The sequence below is a fragment of the Hyperoodon ampullatus genome (genome assembly GCF_949752795.1).
Source record: "Hyperoodon ampullatus genome assembly, chromosome: 4".
Classification (NCBI taxonomy): domain Eukaryota; kingdom Metazoa; phylum Chordata; class Mammalia; order Artiodactyla; family Ziphiidae; genus Hyperoodon; species Hyperoodon ampullatus.
This window is the reverse complement of record NC_136917.1, coordinates 4,039,018-4,064,140: the sequence shown is the minus strand read 5'-3', so window position 1 is coordinate 4,064,140 and position 25,123 is coordinate 4,039,018. Positions and strand designations below refer to the sequence as shown.

Here is a 25,123-nt window from a genome sequence, read left to right as displayed (position 1 = left end):
GTTCCTGCATAGACAGTTTATTCTGCCAAGGCTGTTGGGGAAAAAACTAGTATCTACCTTAGTGTATCTTTCTAAGAAAAAAAGATGTTTTAAAAAATTCATTGCTTTGGAATGATTTGTTATTTTTTACATGGCATGGCAAAATTAGCAAGCTTCTAATTTCAGTGAACAGATTAAAATAATGTTAATATTCCACTATACAAGACATATTATAACACTGTGAAATTTTCAAACATATACACCCCTATGGGGGGGTGTGTGGCAGCAGATCTTCCATCCAGACCATTATTAAGTGGCATTTGCAGACTTAAAAGCATTTGGATATTTACAAAAACATCTAGATCATAAGAAGAGTTTCCTCATTCTACTTTCCTTGATTGTTTAGAACTCTTAGAAAGCCAAGGTAATATTTGTAAAAAATATACTTAAGAAAAGTTTTCCTTTTAATATTACACTCCTGTTAATTAGAATTTCAATGATATAGTTCAATCATAGCCACATGCTCTGAACTACTTTTAATAACATCTAACTCACACAAGCCTTTGCTGCTTCAAAGTGCTTAAACATTGTCTCATTTGACCTTTGCAACAGCCTATGGGTTATATCATTAGCACTTTTGTGAAGAAGGAAAAGTTCAAAGAGTTAGAGACACTTGCCCAAGGTACCACCACTCATAAGGAGGGATTCTCCCCAAGTGTTTTTCTGACAAATCACTTGCCCTTTCTTCTTAAGGCCTCATCTGGGAAATCATCACTGTTCTCCTTACAAATTATACAACAAGAAGTGATAGCAATCTAAAGTACTCCAGGGAATTAAGAACTGGGAATAGTAAATAATGCAACTATGAACACTGGGGTGCGCATATCTTTTCGAAGCAACCTAAGTGTCCATCGACAGATGAATGGATAAAGATGGAATATACGATGAATGATGAATGGATATACAATGCAATACTACTCAGTCATTAAAAAGAAGGAAATTTTGCCATTTGCATCGACATGGATGGGCTTGGAGGGCATTATTCTAAGTGAAACAAGTCAGACAGAAAAAGACAAATAGTTTATATCACTTATATGTGTAATCTAAGAAATACAACAAACTAGTAAATATAACAACAAAAAAAGCAGACTCAGAGATACAGAGAACAAACTAGTGGTTACCAGTAGGGAGAGGGAAGCGGGGAGGGCAATATAAGGGTAGGGGGGCAAGAGTTACAAACAATTAGGTATAAAATAAGCTACAAGGATATATGATACAACACAGGGAATATAGCCAATATTTCATAACTATAAATGGGGTATAACCTTTAAAAATTGTGAATCACTATATTGTATACCTGTAACTCATAAAATATTATTCAGCAACTCTACTTCAAAAAAAAAAATCTCAAAGGCATTATAATGAGTGAAAGAAAAAAAAGAACTGTAAATAGAATTAAGTGATTGGCATTCAATCAAAAATTACTTCGGGCTTCCCTGGTGGCGCAGTGGTTGAGAGTCCGCCTGCCGATGCAGGGGACGCGGGTTCGTGCCCCGATCCGGGAGGATCCCACATGCTGCGGAGCGTCTGGGTCCGTGAGCCATGGCCGCTGAGCCTGCGCGTCCGGAGCCCGTGCTCCGCAACGGGAGAGGCCACAACAGTGAGGGGCCCGCGTAAAAGCAAAAAAAAAAAAAAAAAAAAAAAATTACTTCATTTTGATAATCTATATATTCCTTAAAAGTCATCAATTTGGCCTTTAGCATCATAAATTATACACAATCTAATCTGTGCTTGTTGTGGCAATATTGACTTATGGAAATATCTTTGTTTTTGGTATTTTTAAAGACTGGTTTCCCATAGTTTTTATCAATACAAACTACAGGTTCAATTTTTAAAGCTTTTCAGAAGGAAATCAGTGTTTTAATAAGTAACACTGTGTATCAGGAAATATCCCTATACTAGCATTTAAGAAGTGCTTGCTTACATCCAGAGTTTTAAAAAATCATTGGCGTGGGAGGTTTTTAAGATTTTACGTTCTACATGGAACCTCGCTGACATTAAATGATTGACACCCTTTTCTAAACATACAGGATGCCTGATACTGATTTCTGTTTCAATTGTTAAGATGGATTAGTTTCTCAGAAGTCTTTGATAAATCTATCCAACTAATCTTCAAGGATTTCTCCTTAAGCTCTATATACTTAGCATTCCCACACAGACCCACACAGCTTTTCCAAGGCAATTCTAAAAACCAGTATATCGGGCTTCCCTGGTGGCGCAGTGGTTAAGAATCCACCTGTCAATGCAGGGGACACGAGTTTGAGCCCTGGTCCGGCAAGATCCCACATGCCACAGAGCAACTAAGCCCATGCACCACAACTACTGAGCCCGTGTGCCACAACTACTGAAGCCCATGCGCCTAGAGCCCATGTTCCTCAGCAAGAGAAGCCACCGCAATGAGAAGCCCGCGCACCACAAGAGTAGCCCCTGCTCTCTGCAACTAGAGAAAGCCTGAGCGTAGCAACGAAGACCCAACGCAGCCAAAAATAAAATTAAAACCAGCATATCCTTACATAAATATCTAAGCACTTAATCTCTAGAGACACCACTTGGGCTGCTATTCCAGCTAGTAAGATTAATAATTTTTTTTTTTAGTTTTATTTGGGGCTGCATTGGGTCTTTGTTGCTGCACGCGGGCTTTCTCTAGTTGCTGTGCGCGGGCTTCTAACTGCGGTGGCTTCTCTTGTTGCAGAGCACGGGCTCTAGGTGCATGGGCTTCAGTAGTTGTGGAACACGGGCTCAGTAGCTGTGGCGCATGGGCTTATTTGCTCCGTGGCATGTGGGATCTTCCTGGACCAGGGCTCAAACCCGTGTCCCCAGAATTGGCAGGCAGATTCTTAACCACTGTGCCACCAGGGAAACCCAGATTAATAAATTGTGATGTATCAATACTTTAGGGAAAACTAACAATCTGTTCCTTGAGAGTTCTGTTGATTCCTTGGATAAGAAAAATCCTCAACCAGTTTATTCACTATTCACATATTTTATTACTATTCTTGGCAACTAACTGTCATTTAAAAACCAAGAAATACCCTATATAATTTGCATTTTCCCATGTGTTGTTGTTTTGCATATCCTTCTTTACCAACCCCTATTCCCACACAGCTCCACCTCCTCCCCCCAAAAGACAACCGTTTTCTTTTCTATGAATGAAGATCATGTTGCAATTCCTTACTGTAATGACCTGCTTATCTATTCTTTACCTTTAAAACTCAGTAAGTATCCTACAGGTATCATTAATCCAGTAACTTGATTTTCATAAAGGACCTGAGGGGCTACCAGATCTCAAACTGCCTTCTAAATCAAAGTTTTAATGATGTTCTGCAGTTTTTAGATTAAATATACTTTATTAGGCACTAATTGAAAGTCTGGAACATACATATCATAAAACTAATTTGCTATTTCACTAGAACATGCATCTGAATTAAGTCATCTCCTGGTTCTGCTGTGTACACCACATACATAGAAATACAGAGATAGATCTGTTCAATAAATTATGAGACACACAAGACACACTAAAACTCTCACACTCTATGAATGTATTAACCACACAAGGACATGTGATTTCAATAAGCTGATAATGTTCTCCTAGGACTGCTTAATTTAGCATACCTGCTAATAAACTTTGGTTTGGGCACCACCTAATGGCAGAAAATATCTTTTTTTTAGAACCTACTTTGCTTTGCTTCCTGAGGCTTGCTAATTTTTGTAGTTCAGTTTATACTGATCTAGAAAATTTTACTCTTTATCAACCTATATAAATAGTTTTAAGTGTTCAGTTTTTTAAAAAGGATAAAGCCTTACCTTGGAATAATAAACTACTTTTCACACTGGGAAAATGTGCCAATGAAATGCTTTAAAAAATTCTATTCGATCCTTAAATATTTAAATTGAGCCTCATAATTAAGACTTTTTCATTGAATCATCTTAATTAGGGGTTCCCAAACTTTTAAAACCATACACATTTAATTTTTTTCAAGAGATGCCTGCCTGAACCTAGTGTTTGTTTCATGATTCAACAAAGAGGCAAAATATTTGGGATAATACAGAGCAGATAACTGATGTTTTAAGAAAAGGAATTTATTATTTACACCACTGAAATAGTCCCCCATAAGAACAATACATACCATGTTTATTTGAAAGAACCAGATTCCTTTCAAATAGAAGAACTGTATAAAGCAATACTGTCAACACAAAACAGTGGTCACATTACACATCTGCAGGCATAAGCATTGCAAATAAATTTCTTTAATCTTATGGCTAGATATTTTCACTGCAACACAGTGTTTGCACTTAGAGAAGACAGAGCTGGAACAGAACAAAAACTTTTTGTTCATGCTTTTTAGGACTGAACCAGTGACACGTCCCATTTTAAAATGTACTGCCTTTAACTGCTTTTAGGACAACGGTTTTAGGCAGGAGTGCTTCTACTTGGCCACCACAAAGAAACACACTCTTGTTCCTTAGTTTCATTCCTCAGTCTCATGTTTTCTATTTGTCACACTATGACATATCTGTATCAGAGCAGACATTTTCCAGTTTTACTCAAAGAACACTGACACACATACACACCAAACTGAGACAGCTCAAAATTTAGAGATGTAAGTAGTGGAGTAATAAAAGAGAAATTGTGTTTATGACAAAGGAATAAGAAAAACTCTCGGTGGTTTTAAGCATACTAAACTAGGTTCCTTACTAAAAACTTTTCTTTTTTTGGTTTTAAAAACAGTAGTTTCAAGGTGGGTTTGGGCTTAGACAACAACACAGTGAGACAAACACACAAGACATACTTATTTCCAAAGTCACAAAAGGACACTGTTAAGCATACATTTTTGTCCACTTTTTGTGTGTGTGTGGGGAATAAAACTCAGTACTCTATGTTGGAGAAAATAGTTTTCAAGAGTTACAGTAAATTCATACAGGGGGAAAAAAGGTGTTTTTTTTTTTGTTTTTTTTTTTGGCGTATTGCTATGATCTTCAAAAAATATAAAATTAAATTTACAAAAAACTGGAAGACCAAGTATAAGCAGTCTTATATTTGCTGCAGTGTCCAGCACTATCATAATGATCTTTAGCATAAAAGCAAAAAGAAGTTCATGGATCTCAAGTATCTTCAATAACTGCCAGTATAGCTTGTAACTACTGTCCTTGCTTCTTTGAGAGATACCTGCAAGAAATAAAATAAGATGTCTAAGCTGTATCACACTAAATTTAAGTTAACAATCTAACTCTCCTCCCCAAAGAAAGTTGTTTATTTTAATAACAAAACTTTTCAAGATAAGTAATAACTGTTAATAACGCTAACACGTGTTGTTTATGTGCCAAGCACTGTTCTAAGTACATGCATTAATTCATTTAGTCCTCACAACAGTTCTATGAGTGTTCAGTGAGAACTTATTTCTATTTTACAGTCACAAAGAGGTTAAGCAATTTGCCCAAGTTCATACAGCAAGAAAGTGGCAGAGTTCAGATTGAAAACAAGGCTCTGGAGGCTACACACCATCACTCCACACTGCCTTACTTCCAAATGTGAAAGCAATATATTAATTAGTATTATAATTTCCCCCCAAAACTCAAAGTCCATTTGAAGATCTTCTTGCATAAAGGTAGTGAGGCAAAGCTGCTAAAGAACTCTGATCAAGATTGTAAAGATGCAAAGATGTTAATTCACCAAGCAAATTTTTCTTCATATTATTTTATAGGAGTCTACCAACAAATTAAAATTTTTACATCTCTATTTCTCACATTTATGAATTACTATACTCAGAGCTATGGGGGTAGGGAAAGAGTTCTTAAAATCAGGAGACCTGGACAAGTTTTGATGGTAAAACTTGCTCAAACTGTGGCATTTACTATCTCTATGACTTAGTTACACCATCTACAGGAAATGTGGATAAAAATGCCAGCCTTACCCTCCTAATAGGATTATGAGACTCTAATAAGAAGTACATAAATAAGTATTATGTAGGTATATAAGTACATAAGTATATGAGTGATCTGAAAAGCCAAAAGTGTAATTTGAAAAGCCGAAGTGTTATATTACATGAAGTTTCTTTTGTTGCTGTATTGGTGAAATCAGCTCTTCAAAGATCTACTTCCAAAAAAGTACTTGCAGTACATAATAATCCTGTTCACTTCTCCAGAGGTTTTTCCTGCCTCAAAATCTTGACGTTTATATGCGGTCCATACGTAGATTTGTACTTATGTTTGTGCTCAGAAAAAAAGACTAGAAGACTAGACACCAAGCTGGTAACAGTAGTTATCTTTCATAATCACAAGTAACTGTTTCCCTAAAGGAATAAATTTTCTAATTTTTCTGCTACACAGAGGTTACTTGTAATTTTAAACAGAAAACTTTTTAGTATATTTTATTTTATCCTGACACTATTTTACAGTATGAGAACAGATTCATAAAAGAGTGACCCATTTAATGTCACAAAATAATTAACAGGTAGCATCACAAACATGTACTAGTCTCTCAAATCCTCTCTACTAGAGAAGTATTAAAGATCTTAAGAGATGTGGGTTTATGAACAAGTTAGAGGTTAATGAGAAAGGGAAAAATACTTCCAGGGGAGATGTCACTGGATTAGAAAAGAGCTTTAGAATTCACCCATTTTAAACAAAAAATAAGAGTTACGTGTATACCAGAGCTGCCAGAAAATTTTTTCATTCATTAATGTAAAGAAGAAATGAATAAGCAATTAGCACTTACCTTTCCCAATATTTGTGATTTAGGTCCAAAAAGTCATCTAACTTTGCTATTTCCTTGAGGTACTGGGTTAATTTTAAAAGTTCTTTGTCTTTATCTCGATTTAGGTGTGCTTTCATAAAAGGTCTTATCTATTAGAAAACAAACGTTATCCAACACTTCACATTGTAGTAAGAAAACTAGTACAAATCTACACTATTCTATCACTTAAATTACAGTTAATGAGATTAAAATATCACCAAGGCTGTCAATACTAAGAATTACTTTTACACTATCTCACTGACAGTCATGGTATGTTTATAGTAGAAGTTCTTCTACTTAATTTACCTTCTGTTATCTTTCCAGTCTGAACCTCACACCACCAGCTGTCTTATAGCACTTGAACCTTATGTGGCTCCTCTACTTTGCAAAACTGCTTAGACTTTTCCCCCTTCTATCAATCCAGTTGCTTCTTACTAATTAAATAATCTCATTCACGTCACTTCATTCATAAAAAGGTACCCAATACATGCTTGATCTACAGGGGAGTGAGATAAATTTTAACAGATGATTTTCACATCAGCATTTTCTATGAAAATTTTATATAGCTAAAATATTACACATTTGTATAACCTATTTTCACTCACATTTTATCATAAGCATTTTTATCAGTAAAGTCTCCATTAAAATATTTTTAATTATATGAGTTTTCCCATAAAAATCAGCCATATTTTCTAAATTTTTAAGTTCAATATATGTTATGATAAAAAGTATTCATTTCAAAAGCATAAAAGGGTGTTTCCCTGGTGGCGCAGTGGTTGAGAATCTGCCTGCCAATGCAGGGGACACGGGTTCGAGCCCTGGTCTGGGAAGATCCCACATGCCGCGGAGCAACTAGGCCTGTGAGCCACAACTACTGAACCTGCGCGTCTGGAGCCTGTGCTCCGCAACAAGAGAGGCCGCGATAGTGAGAGGCCCGCGCACCGCGATGAAGAGTGGTCCCCGCTTGCCACAACTAGAGAAAGCCCTCGCACAGAAACGAAGACCCAACACAGCAAAAATAAATAAATAAAAATAAAATTAAAAAAAAAAAAGAGCATAAAAGTCAAGATGGTGGACAGGGTTGAAGACTATAATTAGTAAGGGATTTTACATCTTGACTTGAATGGTAGTTACATATGTTCTCTGTAAAACAATTTGTTAAACTGCACATTTTATGCACTTTTCTTTATGTTACACTTCCAATAAAGAGTTCTACTTTTTTAAAGACACCAGATCATCTATATAGCACTCAAGACAGCATTTCAAAACCTTTAAACTAATTGTAGATGAAATAATGTATCTGGGATTTGCTTCAAAATATCAAAGAGAGGGAAGTAGGTAAGGTATAGAGCAAACATCCATGAATTAACAAGTTGTTTAAACAGGATAATGCATACATGGGGGTTAGTTTATACAATTCAATGTAGTTCTTTTTATGTTTGAACTTTTCCAGTATAAAAAAAATATCTTTTAAAAATCACACATACGCCTGCAAGGACTGAATAAATCATTTTAGTAAAGCATTAATATATCCTTACTGTGATTGGGAGAAAATGCAAACCGGTCAATTTTACATAGTGACATTTAAAAACAGTTGACATTTAATCATTGTCACCTGTTGAGAACAATGAGCCCATAGGAATCATTACCATATCTATCAAGAGTAGAGGTTTTAAATATTTTTTTATTTACTTCTCTGTCATTGGAAAAACACACCACCAGCTGGAAACGGACAGAAGAAAATTTTCCCACACGTTCCAGGTTCTATTCACATCAGAACAGTTTAGGGCCAAGGACCTCCACAGCTGTTAGTCAGCTGGGCTCTGGCTGAAGGGCACCAATAAGAGCTGTCAAGAGTCTGCACAGAAGCAAACTCTTGTAGGAGATCCTGATTCCAAACAGGCAGTGCGGGCAGTGCTGCTTCACAGCAGCAGCAGTGACTGCAGATCAAGAAAATTCTCTGCAGGGACCTGCTTAAGCCCTACAGCTAGGTGTAAATAGGCATGATATCAGAATGTAGTGAAATGAGTTTCAGCATAATCCTGGGCAATATTGTAATGTTCTAAAGTACTCCCTCATTTAAAAAGATTGTAAAGGCAACACACTGACTTCTAAACTATTAATACACAATATACCAAAGTGATTCCAAGTATAGAAGCAGGAAGGGATTAGACTGAAAGAGAAAGTACAGAGTCAGTAAGGCTGGTAAATAAGATTTTCAATCCAAGGCCCTGCTAAGTTACTTTTACTTTCTAAACATTTGGTCTTAAGCACTAATAATAACAAAACTAAAATACCCCAAAGATTCTGGATCTAAAAGTTAAACTAGTTAAGTGGAAAAAATTCACCTAACTGCCTTCAATTGTTTCAGTATAATCACTGTTCCATTCTTCAAGAATGATCTAAGTGATCACTAGAAGGGCAGGCAACATATATTACCACCGCTGTCTCATATCAAAAAACATTTTTAGGAAATTAAGAATGTTTAGATTATCTGCAGTCTCTTAAATCACCATTTCCTTATATAGATAATAAAAGTGAAGTTCAGACTAACTACTGATTCATCCATGACCAAAATTCAAGTTCCTTTAGTTCGGTACTATATTCATAATTGACAAAGCCTCCTATGTTATATATTTCAAACCTTATGATTAGCAAGCTTATATTAGAAGTTAACTACTTTAAAAATAAGCAGTCTTTAAGATCTCTGTGAAATCTCTGAGATTTCTACCAGAAGCATTGTGGAACTGTGATAACAAAACAGAATATAGAATATTTCACAATTTCAAAACCATTTCTATGTCAATGTGGGCAGATCATTAATTACTACCTTCTTAAAAGAGGCTTTCAAAAGGAGACATGCGAGAGATTAGAATGCTTAAAAATACTTCTCCTGAATTAGAATTTTTGGAGGCAGAAACTTACACATTTTTAGGAATTCCTTCAATGATTCTACTGAGTACTCTGCTAAAAAACAAACAAACAAACAACTTGCTCTAAAGTAACATGAAGAACTAGAAGTTTATATCATCATCTCTCTGCATCCAGAGATGAGGAGGGCCCAAATGTTGGCTGGGAAAATAATGTTTCTTCTAAAAATACACATGAAACTAATCATTTTTTTTTAAGTTAAAGCTCTTCTCAAAAATCATTCCCTGTCTCACTTATATGTAGAATCTAAAAAAAGAAAACAGAAACAAGAACAAAACACATACCTAAAGCCAAGCTCATACATACAGAGAACAGAAAGAACATACTGGTGGTTGCCAGAGATGGGTGGGTGGGAGAAATGGGTAAAGGGAGTCAAAAGGTACCTACCTCCAGTTATAAAATAAATAAATCATGGGGATGTAAGGTATAGCACAGCAACTATAGTCAACAATACCATATTGCATATTTGAAAGTGGCTAAGAGAGCAGATCTTAAACATTCTCATCAGAAGAAAAAATTCTGTAAGTATGTATGGTGACAGATGTTAGTTAACTAGACTTACTGTGGTGATCACTTCACAATATAAACAAATATCAAATCATAAATTATGTTGTATACCTGAAACTAATATTATACCTCAGTTAAAAAAATTTAATCATTCCTTAAATACCATGACTTTACCTCCTTTCCAGTACAGACACCATTAGTTTCATACAAAATTTGGCTTAGATCAATTGAATCTTTCCTCAAGACTGAAGAACATACTTTTGTACCTTATACCTCGTAAACTACACACAGGAAGAGCACTTCTCCTAAAGCCTCAAACAGAAATCATTTTTAAAGGACAGCATAACCACCAGTCTACCCCAAGTACTTTTCTTCCAAGTCAACAGCTTTTATATTTGTGGCAATTCACTACCTAGATTAATATTCAGTCCCTAAACTATCCTCATTGTGCACTAAAGACGACATCAACAGTCTGTACAGAGAGCTTCAAAAATCTACCTTCAAGTTTTTCTCTCTTGTCTTTTAAAGTCATCAAGAATTCAGCTGGTGGGGACTTCCCCGGTGGCAGAGTGGTTAAGAATCTGCCTGCCAATGCAGGGGACACGGGTTCGAGCCCTGGTCCGGAAAGATCCCACATGCTGCGGAGCAACTAGGCCCGTGCGCCACAGCTACTGAGCCCACGTGCCACAACTACTGACGCCCACGCACCTAGAGCCCGTGCTCTGCAACGAGAAGCCAGCGCGATGAGAAGCCCGCGCACCGCAACAAAGAGTAGCCCCTGCTCACTGCAACTAGAGAAAGCCCGCGCTCAGCAACGAAGACCCAACGCAGCCAAAATAAATTAATTAATTAATTTAAAAAAAAACCATTAAAAAAAAGAATTCAGCTGGTGGAAAAGTTCAGGACTGAGATTAAAAGTGTCTTAGTATCAGGATTTACGCTTCAAATGGAGACTCCATTTGCATTGTACCACAATATAGAGCTATCTTTTCCATTTTCATATTGTATTTACACATAGGCAGCCACAGGTACCAGAAATTTTAAGTTTCAAATTTCTCTCTTACCAATTTCACGCTGCTACCAGGGTTAAATATCACTATGATGCCTATATAAGATTGCATGTGACTTAATGCTAAGATCATCACTGGCCTAGAAACCAAGTTACTTGGGTTCTAACTCAAATTCTATCATTAACCAGTTACATACATGACCTTGGGCAAGTCATGAACTTTCTGATCCTCAGACTGTTTCTATAAAAGATGACTGAGGTTCCTTCTAGCTCCAGCATTTCATAATTCTAAGCTCTCCACTTACACTATATGAATTTTCAAACACCTTTTATTAGTTTCAGTTTAAAAAGGAAAAATACCCTTATTGCCAGCTTTCCAGCTAACCAGAACATCAGAAATTCAAGATTCGTATCCCTAATAGAATGTCTGATGCTTTCACTTTTGATGCTAAAAGTCAATGTCAGTAAGTTCATGTTGCTCCACAGAGCTAACTGAAAATAAAACATCTGGATGGGGGCTTCCCTGGTAGTGCAGTGGTTAAGAATCTGCCTGCCAATGCAGGGTACACGGGTTCGAGCCCTGGTCCGGGAAGATCCCGCATGCCACGGAGCAACAAAGCCCGTGCGCCACAACTACTAAGCCTAAGCTCTAGAGCCCACGAGCCACAACTATGGAGCCCACACGCCACAACTACTGAAGCCTGTGCACCTAGAGCCGGTGCTCCACAACAAGAGAAGCCCCCGCTTGCCACAACTAGAGAAAGCCCACACGCAGCAACAAACACCCAACGCAGCCAAAAATAAATTAAAAAAATAAATTTATGTAAAAAAAAAAATTAGAAAAACAAAACAAAACAAACCATCTGGATGAGTTGGTTAACTAAGGAGATACCAAGCAAAAAGAGAGAATGCTCAATTTTATATGAATTTTTCTAAACACTTAAGCTTTTCTTGACAGGATAATACACTACTTCCAAAAATTTATGAAATTCAATAGTGCTAACGTTCTACTACATAATCCAGCATATGTGAGAATAGCAAGTAAAATTGTCTTACCTTTAGTCCATTCTGTGGGTTCATTAGAAAATTTCTTCCTATGTCATCAAACATGATGGTGTTTTTTTTGCTGTAAAACTCCGAAAACTTTCCCCATATAACACCAAGAGGCTTTACCTTAGAATAAAAGTTTAGATTTAACTCAAATTTCATGAATAGTTCATCCTTTCTTAAAAGCAGAAATACTGCAAAATGCCCTGCAGAACTATGCCAGAGCGTTCCTTTACCATAAGGCAGTGATGGCTGGCTGTGTGAACAGAACAGAACCAAGATGCAACACACTGTAAGGCACAATATATCTCTCAGTGTCAACTTCTGAAAGGTCTGTTCATGTCTGATGGAACTAAGCCCATTATAAGACTTCCTATAATTTTAATACGAAGATTCGGGATCAAAAAAAGTATTTAATTTTTTAAAAATCTAGTATTTGTTTAGATGTCTGCTGAGCATTCACATGTCCCCTCAGGGCTTAAGGTTTCACATGGGGTCTGTTTTCAAAACTAGAAAACCTTAATGACAATGTACCTGGTTCTTTTATTATAATATTTAGATATTTTGTAAAGGAAAAATGGACTTTCTCCTTAGTTCAGTGGTATAGGTGCACAATTTCTAGGGCATCTGATTATTTAACTTCGAAACACCGTAATTTGTAAATTCTTGCTTTTATTTCTGAATTCTTAAAATGAGCCTTCAAAAAGGTAATTCCTCAGTTATTCATATCTATTGATACTTGCATAAATTCTCTGTAAGATCACACAAGAAATAATAGTGATTGCTTGAAGAAAGGAAAGTTAAGTGGCTGGAGGGTCCAGGAGGAATACTTTTCACTATACACTTTATTTGTGAATCATGTGAATATATTTTACACACTCACAAAAATATTTTAAATACATTAACTTTTAGAAGAAAAAGTACTTTTTGCTGAAGGCAGTAGTCTCATTGATGTGAGATTATATGATGATAATAATATGAGATTAAATGGTAGTAAATAAATGGTGACAAGCATTGTCATTAATTTTAAAATGTTTTTTCTCCTCTATAATTTCTTTTAATATGGAGACAGGCTTTTTTTTTCTTAGTGAACTCATTATTGCAAAAAATGTTATTCAAATATTTTAATTTCACTAAAATTTTATTTGCTGTATTTGTTTGCACTATTTGTTTACTACTGAAACAAACCCCCCAAATACTTGAAGCCAAATATACAGAAACTGACACAATAAACCAGATTCTTGGTTTTCTTAGCCAACATAAAGTCTCAAAAAATATAAGAGCTTTATGACACCCAGGGTTAGAAATCCTACATCTTCTTAAATAATGCTGTCATTTTGCAATTAGGTCAAGCACCATATGTTCTCCAAAACATGAGCTACCTTGTTTTCAATTAGAGAAGTAATATTGCTGACTGTAGAAAAAAATCTGAAAACACAAAAAAGCACAAAGGAAAATATTTAATTACCTGTAATCCAGTTAGTACCAAAGAATGCAACTAGATATTCTGATATATTTCTCCAGTCTTTCTGATAAACAGAAGCAACCTCAAAGAGTTCACAGATCTTTCGTAAAGCTAAGGGAACCGCTGAACCAAACAACGGTTAAAAACTATTTTCTAACAGTTTGCAAACACTGCTAAAATATTTCTTTCACTTTAATAATGTATCATGAAAAATTTCTGAAGCACTAAATACTGCATCAAATAATTAGCTGCGGGGCTTCCCTGGTGGCGCAGTGGTTGAGAATCTGCCTGCCAATGCAGGGGACACGGGTTCAAGCCCTGGTCTGGGAAGATCCCACATGCCGCGGAGCAACTGGGCCCATGAGCCACAACTACTGAGCCTGCACGTCTGTTGCTCCGCAACAAGAGAGGACGCGATAGTGAGAGGCCCGCGCACCGCAATGAAGAGTGGCCGCCGCTCGCTGCAACTAGAGGAAGCCCTAGCACAGAAACGAAGACCCAACACAGCTATAAATAAATAAATAAATAAATAAATTTAAAAATAAAAAAATAATAATAATTAGCTGCATTCCATTAAATGGACGAACAAAAATGTGTACAACCAACTCCTTACTGTTGTAGGGATTTGTTATTGAGGATTTCTTTTTGTTCCTTTAATTTTTCATTATTATAAACACTCCTGTTTAACACTTCCTAAACTTCTTTTTACTGTTTAGACTTTGTACATGTACCACTTTAGTAGGTAATAAATTATATTTTCCCTTGATGTACGCAGTATTTCCTTTATTGAAAACTCCACACACACATAAACAATTCTATTTATGACTTTTATGACTTTGACAATTTTAATACTGCCTCCCCTAAGCTTTCCTAGTTTGCTAAGTTCTCCCCAATTCCTATTAGTCTGGGTTTCCAAAAGGTATGGACCATGTCTCCTCATCTCTTTATTCCCAACAGTGCCCATTACAGGGCCTTGCAGATCGCAGAAGTTCATAATATGACTAGTTACTTGACAAGTAAACAAAGTGAAGAACCTTAATCTTTTTAGCCCAACTCTTTCCTGATGGTTCTTATTGCTTTCTCTAGGGCTTCACGTACATCACCCCAAAGTACATGCATCATGATATATCTGCTTTTATTTATCAGTTTCATAGAGGGCAGGGCAAGTGTGTCCTGGTCTGTTTCTAGTATCTTCCTTGACAACATTATTTTTTCACACCTACGCTGTCTTTAGCAACACTGTGCTGTTATCATCACGAGACAATTAACCATGACCTTTCTTGACAGTCCTTCCTCAAGATCCTTAACTTTGTCACTAAAATTCAAATCTGTTAACCTGAAATACATCTTCTTATGTCAAAACTCAACTGATACTTTATTATCCACTCAGATGTATTTCTAAACTCTGTGTAGTTTATTCCATCAATATAAATATAAAAGTACACCAGAAAACAAGCAAGTCTTTAAATAAAAAGTAAAATGACTTCTTACATCTATTAATCCTCTCCTTGGAGTATGCACTGTTATCATAGCAGCACTGTCCAACATGAAGGTAATCTTGTAATTTGCATTTGTACTCACTCCCAGCTCCTATAAATACAAATATTCATGTGGTTAAAATATAATAATGTGGAAAATCCCAGGCTTTATGAAAAGTCCAGCTATAATTTCCCATAATGCCAACTTTCTACTCCCCTGGCTACCACACCTTCCTCAACAACTAGCAAGCATTTTAGTTTCACGAAGCGAAATCGATAAATGGTAGTCCAAAGAACCCTAGTCTATTTAGCTCTAAAATGAGGGGCCCTTTTCAATGTACTACCAGAAACAGGTTACTTCCCAATTTAATGTTTTAGAAGAGCATCACTCCTTTAAGTATCACACACCAGAGAAAAGAAGGAAAAGAAAGTATTAGCGTAAAATGGGAGAAAGAGGAGAGGAAGCTTTGCTGTACTTTTTCTTGAAAAAGACATAAGTAATCAATGCAAACCACCATTAAGCAGACTTTAAACACACCTCTAACTCCTGATACTGGCATTTGTTTTGCTACTAAATGCCCTCCAATGACAATGAAATTAATTCAATTCGGAACTTTCTAAAAAGACAAATGCAGTTTCAAAACGTTCTTAAATGGATTGTTTTCTAACACTTACTTTCATTTTAGCTTCAATCCACTTCATATTTGTTGCAGCTAAAACATGAGGAATGATAACACAATATGTATGAAAAGCTTGAATTTCATTTAAAAAATCTTTCTTCTGTATAAATTAGTTAAGTTTTCTAAGCAAGACTAAAAGTTCAAATACATCACAAATAATCCCTAGCATATTTATGGTAATTTCCTTTTAACTATTTATAAAAATAAATTTATTTTAGTGTGTCTTCAAGACAATAACATTTAAACAACTTTTATCTAAAAGATAAGGTAACCAATGCTCAAAAGAACTCTGAACCTAGGAAATTCATAAATCAAGACCTAACCACCCTTTTACAAACAGCCCTAATACTGTTCTCTATCAGTTCTAAACTTGAATTTAGGGTGCCTGGATCTCCATTTTCTTCTGCGTTCCTACTGCCAGGCAACACACAGGTATATATGTCAATATAAGCAGATTAACGTTATGTGGCAAAAGTTATGTTGAAGACTGCTAGGCTGAAGACTGTCGAAAAATGCTAATGAAAATTAGCATTTTGCCAGGCTCAGCAAACTTAGTGCTCATTGAGTCCAGCAGCTTTTAACAAGAAGTCTGAGGCAACTAAATTCACAAACCCTATCTATGTCACGTGCCTGCTCATTGTCAGGCACCAACCATTTCTGAGATCACTGATAAAAATTCAAACTTCAGTTTTATGTGCCCTACTCAGCTCAAGTTATTGGACTAAACTATATAGGTATTACAAAGTAAAATGTTTAAAAATGGAAAAAGGAGTTCAATTATTTAAAGTGTGTATATGAGTGTGTGTATATTATTTTAAGGGCAAAGAGGTAGCTGAGTCCTCAAAATAAAAATCTTTAGCACACATACAAGAACCAAAATCACCTTACATGCAAAACTGGTCAGTTGAACTAAAATTTTAGAGAGTGATGTATCTACAATGACAACAATCAGGCGATAGGGAAAAACTATTTTTTTCATTCAGTATATATTTTGGGACTATAATCCCCAGATGAAAAACAGAAAGATTTACAGCTAATAAAAAGAGTTTCTAATTATTAAGAAACTATTACATGTCAGACATGTTACTAGTTGCTATACCAATATTTTATTCTTACAACTACCCTGTAATATAGATTTATTTATCTTCATTTCTCAGATGAGGAAGCTAAGGCTCAGAGCAATTAACTGACCTGCCTAGTGTCACAAAGTAAGGTCAGAGCCAGGATTAAAACCCTAGTCTATTTAGCTCCAAAATGAGGTGCCCTTTTCAACGTACTACCATGAAATTTATTTTTTTTTAAATTTATTTTAAACATATGATTGTAAAAAGTTCTCTAAGTCCCTAAGTCTACTCTAATAACATTTAGAGGATAAACTTTTTTCTCAAATGTCATCTCAGATGTCAGAGTTGCTAAACAAAAAACTGCTTCCCAGAAAGCTTTCTTCTCTGTATCTTAAAAACCAGAAAATTATGTATTTAACTACGTATTGAATTGTAATGGCTATGTACTCATAGTAACACTAAACTATTGAGATACTCTGATTATAAAAGGAAATACAAAGGAAATTTACAAACTGCGGAACAACTATGTGGCCTCTCATCAAAAACCTAGTACGATTACCATCTTTAGGGATTTTATTTAATTCACAATTAGGATAGCTCTTTTCTGCTTATGACATTGCCAAGACGTAACTTTAAATGTCTGTGGGAAGGTGAGATGTAAATCAATACACTCCCCTTCCCTTTTCAGAAGGTCGTACCACAAAAAGATTGTCACCTGAACTAAACAGTGTGCTCAGTAATGTAGTAAATTTACTTTTTGGAGCAAACTCCCTGTTACCACAGACCTGTAAGTTCCTGGAATGGCAGACCACAAGTTGAGTAACACTGCTTTAGCCCATTTATTAATTTTCCTTGAGTAAATTCATATTGCCTTTATTTCTGAACTACATCACTGTAAAATTTTTTTAAATACATATCTTTCTCCAAGTGTTTTGAGACTAGAGTGATGAAGAAAGGAGAAAGCAACAATATACTAAAGCATCAAAGATTCTATAGCAAAGATCAGAAAGAAAAGATCCTAATCAAGGTGGGGTCTTGTGAAAATAAGGCCATTTTTTTTTCACACCATCATCTACTCTCTTCCTATATTTAATTATTTCAGTGGTATTTGGCAAATACACATAAGTTTATATTGTGATGCAAGAAAGTCAAACATGCTTCATCAGAAATTTGCAAAATATAAAATTTAAGTCACATTTTATAAAGCAGAGTAATATAAAGAACAACCTTATTTTCATGGAAATCTAAACAAGAAATATAGCTTACACCAAATAACAATGTCATAATCCTCATATGCAGATGTTAGGAATTCATGAAGATATGGCCGCATTAATTCTACCCCAGTCTCTGCACAAGACCTATGGTCTAAAAGAAAATCAGTTAGAGATGATGATTAGTTTATTATCATGGACAAGTACCTAATATCAATTAAACTTCTGAAATGTAATATAAACACTCAAATACAAACTACTTCAGACTAACTTACATCAGCTGACAAAGAGGGATGTCTTCAAAGCACACAATTCAATATTCTTGCAATCCAATTTTAATTGATCTATTCTGTTCAATTTGCAAAGACCAATATCCAGAATTCAGGCTTATATAAGAAACAGTAAATTTTTTTCTCATCTAATCTCTAAAATGTAGATGTTATTTTAGGATATGAAAAACAAACTAGGGCCACATATACTCACTTTTTAGCCGTTTACCTACCAAATATAATCATATTTCACCAAAATAACAGGTTTAACTTAATAATCAAATTAAAAAAATTTACGCTAACTTATGACATGTACTTAAAGTTAAGGATTAGAGGTAAATAAATTCATTCTAACATCAGGAGTTAACTAATCATTTCTGGCAATATTAGAGGATGAAAGAACAAATTTCTTTTTTTGTTGACATGAAATTTTAAATTCAAGAATCTGCCTTGGGGCTTCCCTGGTGGTGCAGTGGTTGAGAGTCCGCCTGCCAATGCAGCGGACACGGGTTCGTGCCCCGGTCCGGGAGGATCCCACATGCCGCGGAGTGGCTAGGCCCATGAGCCACGGACACTGAGCCTGTGCGTCCAGAGCCTGTGCTCCACAACGGGAGAGGCCAGAACAGTGAGAGGCTCGCGTACCGCAAAAAAAAAAAAAAAAAAAGAATCTGCCTTGAACATAATTAAATAGAAAACCAGGAATGAAATATCAAAAATTATTTTTAAATAATCATAAAATGTTAAGTGTTAATCAATAGGGAATGACTTGATTAAATTATCACACATTCATAAACTAGAAAAGCGCCTGACCAAAAAATACATATATTCAACTCACAATGAATGTTAAATGACTGTGATGTTCAATATATCATTAAGTAAACATAAAAAGGACATACATACAAACACCCTGGAAGATGCACATAAAAATATGAGTGGTCATCTTTGGATCTTGGAATTACAGATGACTTCTTTTTTCCCTTACAATAAAATGATTTACTTTTAAAATAACAAGAAAAGCTTTCAAATATTTCATATTGCAAGGGAAAAACAAACCAATGAAAGGGGAAAATGCCATTGTGGGTAACAGAAGATGGAGCACAGTTTTAGCTGACTTACCAAATAACGTATAATCAACATCTAGTACCAAAAGTTTTTTCCCTTCCCTGGGAGGATTCAAAATTTCCACTTTGTACTCTTTTACTCTGCGGGAAATTTTCAGTAGGTTTTCCTCCCTAACAAAAAATAAAATCAGATGAAATATTCACCTTTTCTCAAATTACAACCAATTTCCTTTGATGATGAAAAGTACTCACCTATTTTCTACTTCAACTACTTCATCTTCAATATCAAAGTCGTTTATAACATCATCATTGTCAGGAGGTGGACCTAAGACATCTTCCTATTAAGATGAAAAATAGTTCTGTTTGACCATATTATCATTAACATAACAAATACATTCATAGCATAAAAAACAAATAAGAGGTACGACTTGAGTCCAAGAGTCTTGCAAGCACACACTACAGGAAAACTTCCACATTTTATATTTTGTTATATATGTTCACTGGGCAGGTTTACCATGTTAAATTTGCACTACTACTACACTTACAGCTAGCTATACACTAACAAATTTCCCAGTATTTGCTTTCTGCTGAGTTAATAACACATTCATTGTGCAGCTTTTACTTTTCCTTGACTGCTAAACTGACAATTTTACCACAATTAAAACTATGATACAACAGTGTGATATAAACCACAATATCTTCAAAGGGACAAATGGTAACAAAAGTAAACATTTACCAAGCTCTCCTCACGAGTTCCCATCATCATGATTTTAGTATTTGGTTTCAGTTTGAGAGCTCCAAGCTTAACATCATTTTCTGCAGGTTTGCCTACAATACAAGCAAATGACTGTTTTCTCACTATAGTTCAGGTGCTGGTTTCACTATCCCATTACACAAAACCCTAACATTAAAAGGTTTGGTACAGATTCCACAGCAAGTTTTTTTCCTTAAATTAACAAACTGTTACTGCTGAATTAGCAATTTCTAACACACTAAGAAGTAGTAATTAACACAAGGTTGGAATTTTTCCCCAACTCTTAGAGGAACACCTTTAATTCAACTAACTAAACAAAATAAATTCATGTTTTATTCTGTTGTTCAAGATGAAGATGACTGTTTTCCAGAAAGTCCTGAAAATTGAGTGCCTGAGATAACTGTACATTCACTGCTACTCAGAACTCACCGTTCAATGATAAGACAAACACCTTGAAAATGCCTTTTAACTGAATGTGAACACTGCCTATAATTTACAAATCATTATTACTTTTGAAACAGAAAAGATAATTTGGGGAGAGTAAAAGGCCCAAACTGTAATGAAAAGGCTGTGCTAGAAGACAGATACAAGAAATTACACTGGGGACTTCCCTGGTGGTCCAGTGGTAAAGAATCCGCCTTACCATGCAGGGGATGCGGGTTCGATTCCTGGTCAGGGAACTAAGATCCCACATGCCGCGGGGCAACTAAGCCCGCGCGCCACAACGACTGAGCTCGTGCGTCTCAACTAGAGCCCGCATGCTACAAACTACAGAGCCCATGCACTCTGGAGCCTGCGCACCACAACTAAAGAAAACCCGCACACCAAAACTAGAAAGAAGCCCACACACCACAAAGAAAGATCCCGCATGCCTCAACAAAGATCCCGAGTGCCGCAACTAAGACCCGACCCCGGCACAGCCAAAAAAAAAAATTAAATAAATAAATAGATACATAAATCTTAAGAAAAAAAGAAAGAAATTACACTGTTTACCTGGGACTTCCGTGTCACAGGTTTAACAAGCAAACATCAACTGTCAGAGGAAATCAAAAGTAATCTTAATAGTGGTGGTATTTTCAGGTATCCTTAAATATTCTTACTTGTACCATAAAAAAAATTTTAGGGATGTCCCTATCAAAGAAATCTCCAAGGGGAAAGACTTATTAAAGTGAACAGATAATAGCTAATATAAAGATTCATAAATATAACAATGTAATAAATTTGAAGAAGGGAGAAAATTACCTTTAACTTTGAGTCCAAGTAACTTCTGGCGTTCTGGTAGCACTCCCGTAAGGGTCTTGAGAAACTGTTTGAGATCCAGCACAGTATCATCTTCTGAAAGTGTGGTCACTGAATATTCCTGTCCACCCCATTTTACAATGATAGGAAGAGCCATCCTTGAAACATACGATGACGCAGCTTTTGTTCAGAAAAAGATACCTAGAAAGAAAGGCATATACAAGTTAAAATAGATATATCAAAGATGTATGTAAACTTGTTACTTTAAGTTTTATAAACTGTGTCATTTGAGTCCTGTTTTACAACTTGATGGTAGAGAAACAGGATTTTCTACTTACAGAAGTGTTATCAGAATGCCAAAAGTTATCAGGAATCAAAGTTAAAATTCTCCCACCCTCTCAATTTTTGGCTTAAAGTTACAACTTCCTAATATTCTATCAGATTCTCCCCGTTCAAGTGGAAAGCTGCAATAAATGAACTAACTATTCCTCCCTCTCTGATCAGGTTTATGCTACTGGCAAGTTCCTCCATGATGGACCGTCCATGTTCATTTACCATTTGCAAGGTAGGACAGTGAGTTGTTAAGAGCATAAACTCTAGAGACAGATTACATGGGTTCAGAGGTCAGCTCTCCCACTTATTAGCTATTTAACCTTGGAAAGCTAACTGACGCTTAGTGCCTCGGTTTCCTCATCTGTAAAACAGGGATGCTAATACTCTTACTTCTCGGGGTTCTTAAGAGGAATAAATTAATTTTTGTAAGTCACATACTACCTGGCACATAGTAAGCTCTAAACAAGTAAGTACTGGTTACATAAACTGTTTTAAAAACTAGAACTGAAGTGTTCCAGGCACTGCGCTAAATAGTAAATGGCCATTATTTGTTTCATATTTAATACACTGGACAGTTTTTACTCAATCTCCTTTAATAAGGTTGTTTGATAAGAAATGTCCCTCTTTTACAATAAGGAAATAGGAGTTCAGAGAGGTTATGTAATCTGCTCATGGGCACATAGCTGATAACAGAACAAGTCTTCTGACTAAATCTCATGTTTCTTCCCTTACAGAACTGTCTCTCTTGAATTGCATCTACAGGAGTTAAGGCACCAAAGATCAGTAAATACAGAACCTACAGGCACAGATATAAGTACACAAAGGTTATATAGCAGCTGCCACTCATCAACAATAGCATGTAGGTCTCCTCCCCCCATAAAGCTTTCTACCAGTTTTCATATATTTGTTCCCCCAACAGGTCAGAGAACTAGATTTTCTAATCTCAAAGTAGTGGTATTTCCAATGCTGTCATATATTTAATACAACATTTGACTTCACTCTTCAAGTATTACAACCAACTGCAAGAAAGAAGGCAAATTATAAATCTTAACATGCAAACATAATTTGGAAATTTAAGGTGTCTTCAACATGCCCATTAGAAAAGAGCACCGTATATTCACTTACATTTATTCTATGTTTACAACCTGCTCTACTAAAACTTCAAAGAAGGTGTGTTACTTTAGGGCAATGTATTCTATTTGGAGAGAACTTGCTCTAACAAACGTTACAATCCTCAATAAAAAGCCAAATGGCCCTTCTGAGTCAAACTGAAATATCATTTAAATATTATTTTTCTGTGAGAAGTGGAAATAAAACTGAAAATTTACAAGAGCTAGGAATGCAAATAGCACTAATACAGCATATTGTGTTGGGCAGAGCAGAACATGTGAAGTGAGATCACCTGAACTCTAGGTAAGCGTGGACAAGTCACTGCACCTCTAGACCAGTGTTCTCAAAGTGTGGTCCCCAGACCATCCAACAGCACTGACCCCACTTGGTAACTTGTTGGGAACGTAACTGGGTCTGGAGAGAAGAGACCTAGCAATTTGGGTTTTAACAATCTCTGTCTCTCCCCCGCCCCATCTCTGAGGCATGCTAAAGTTTGAGAGCCAGCGCTCTAGGCTCTTCAATTATCTCAGCCTTCAAAGAAAAATGTGCTAGATGGCGTGGGCTCTATGTGCCTAGTAAAGCAGTATACAAACGTCATCACCCATGCCACAAGTGGGATCTCCAAGTTGACAATTGCTCTAAAGGACCAAGCACAACAAAACAAACACCATAAAAAATTTTACCGCATAAAGTCCTTAAAACTGTTTTTCAAAGTTACTGAACCTCATTCCTTCAATATTCAGATCATTAACAACAATGGAGCAATGCAATGCAAATGCATGAGTCATTTTACGTTTTCACATTTAGCCTTCTTTCTTACACAATTTTAATGTTTTGTATCACTGCGGACCCTATCAGATTTATAAACTGAAAAATAATTTTAGGGGTAAATGTGGCAATCAAACCCGAACAAGCAAGCAAGGAGCACACCTTTATGGTGAAACTACAGTCAAGAACGGCTGTTTGGGTAAATTCTTCTACCTAACATACAGTGGTGACTTGCCTAGTCAGGGCAGGAATGTTTACTTGACAAGAATAGTGTTCATCCCTGCGATAAGAGCCGTGACATCACTTTGTATACTATAAAAAGCAATACGAATGGTGGTGAAGATAGGAAAATGATAACATGCTCAACAACTTAATTGAATAATCTCATTGAATCTTCACAATCCTCAACTGATAACTACTGTCTTCATTATACAGACTAGAAAATTGAAAAAGAGGAAAAACAAATTGCCCGAGACCACACAACTAAAAAGTAGCAAAGGCGGTTAATTTGAAAGTAACAGCAGCAAAAGTTAACACCTTGGGAATTGAGGGGAGGGAGTTAAATTTAAACACGCCCAGTAAAGGGTAACTGCCGAAGTACTGTCAACTCCTCCTCGGGAGAGCAGGGCAGCAGGGAGTGCAGAGAAAAACGAGCTGTGGGAAGTGACTGGTATGAGACAGCACAGAAGGCAGGCAGACACCCCAAAACCCGAGAGGGCCGGGATACGTTCAACAGGGAGGAGGGTGAGACGGACAAACCCCAGAAGAGGGAGGAATAAAGGTTTGAGGACGCAAAATCCACTGAGGCGCCGGAAGCCCTCCACCTAGGCGACGAGGCTGGATGGGAGGGCGTCGGCCCTTGTGAAGAGCCGGCCGGGCCCGGAGGCCTGGGCCGCGAACCTGGGCAGCCGCGGGCGGGGCCCCCACGAGCAGCCCCCAGCCCGCCCGCCCCGCCACAGTGGAGGCCGGGTCTCGAGGACAGCAAAGCTGCGGTCCCCCAGCCCCACGGCGCGCCGGGGTGCCCCGCATCCCCTCACCTGGAGCGCGGCGGATCCGGCAGCAGTGGACGCAGGAACCGACCGCAACGGAATCCAAGGCGACCGGAAGTGAGAGGCGGGGACCGGAACCGGCTAACCAACCGGAAGTTAGGGTTTGAAACGGAAGCGCGCCGGAGAGCGGAAGGTCGCTTCCCTTGTTTCTTTTCGGGCAGTGATGTTACGTAGACGTTGTCAGGGACTTCCTCACCGCGACGAGGGAACCAGGCCTTTCCGAGAATGTGACCGCTGTACGGATGCCTGCGAGTCCTGGATGGCTTCAGTCCGTCGCCCGTTCTGCGCATGCGTCCGCTGGCGGGCTTTGAGTTGGGCAGGCCTTGCGGGGGAATGACGTTTCTGGTATTGTTTTGCCAAAGTCGGAGCTGGAGTC

At 36.9% G+C, this 25,123-nt stretch overlaps 1 protein-coding gene across 1 annotated transcript; it reads right to left on the bottom strand.

Moving 5' to 3' along the window:
* Window positions 1-4,098: 4,098 nt before the first annotated feature.
* UBLCP1 (ubiquitin like domain containing CTD phosphatase 1) lies at window positions 4,099-24,792 on the bottom strand. The gene is made up of 11 exons (XM_079703642.1): window positions 24,736-24,792; window positions 21,491-21,688; window positions 20,231-20,322; window positions 19,747-19,832; window positions 19,550-19,665; window positions 18,220-18,318; window positions 15,885-15,922; window positions 15,223-15,321; window positions 12,276-12,392; window positions 6,755-6,882; window positions 4,099-5,206 (listed from the first exon to the last, which is right to left on the bottom strand). Exons 2-11 carry the CDS (start codon window positions 21,642-21,644, stop codon window positions 5,179-5,181), a joined length of 957 nt encoding a protein of 318 aa, XP_079559768.1. The 5' UTR covers window positions 21,645-21,688; window positions 24,736-24,792; the 3' UTR covers window positions 4,099-5,178.
* Between the last annotated feature and the right edge of the window lie 331 nt (window positions 24,793-25,123).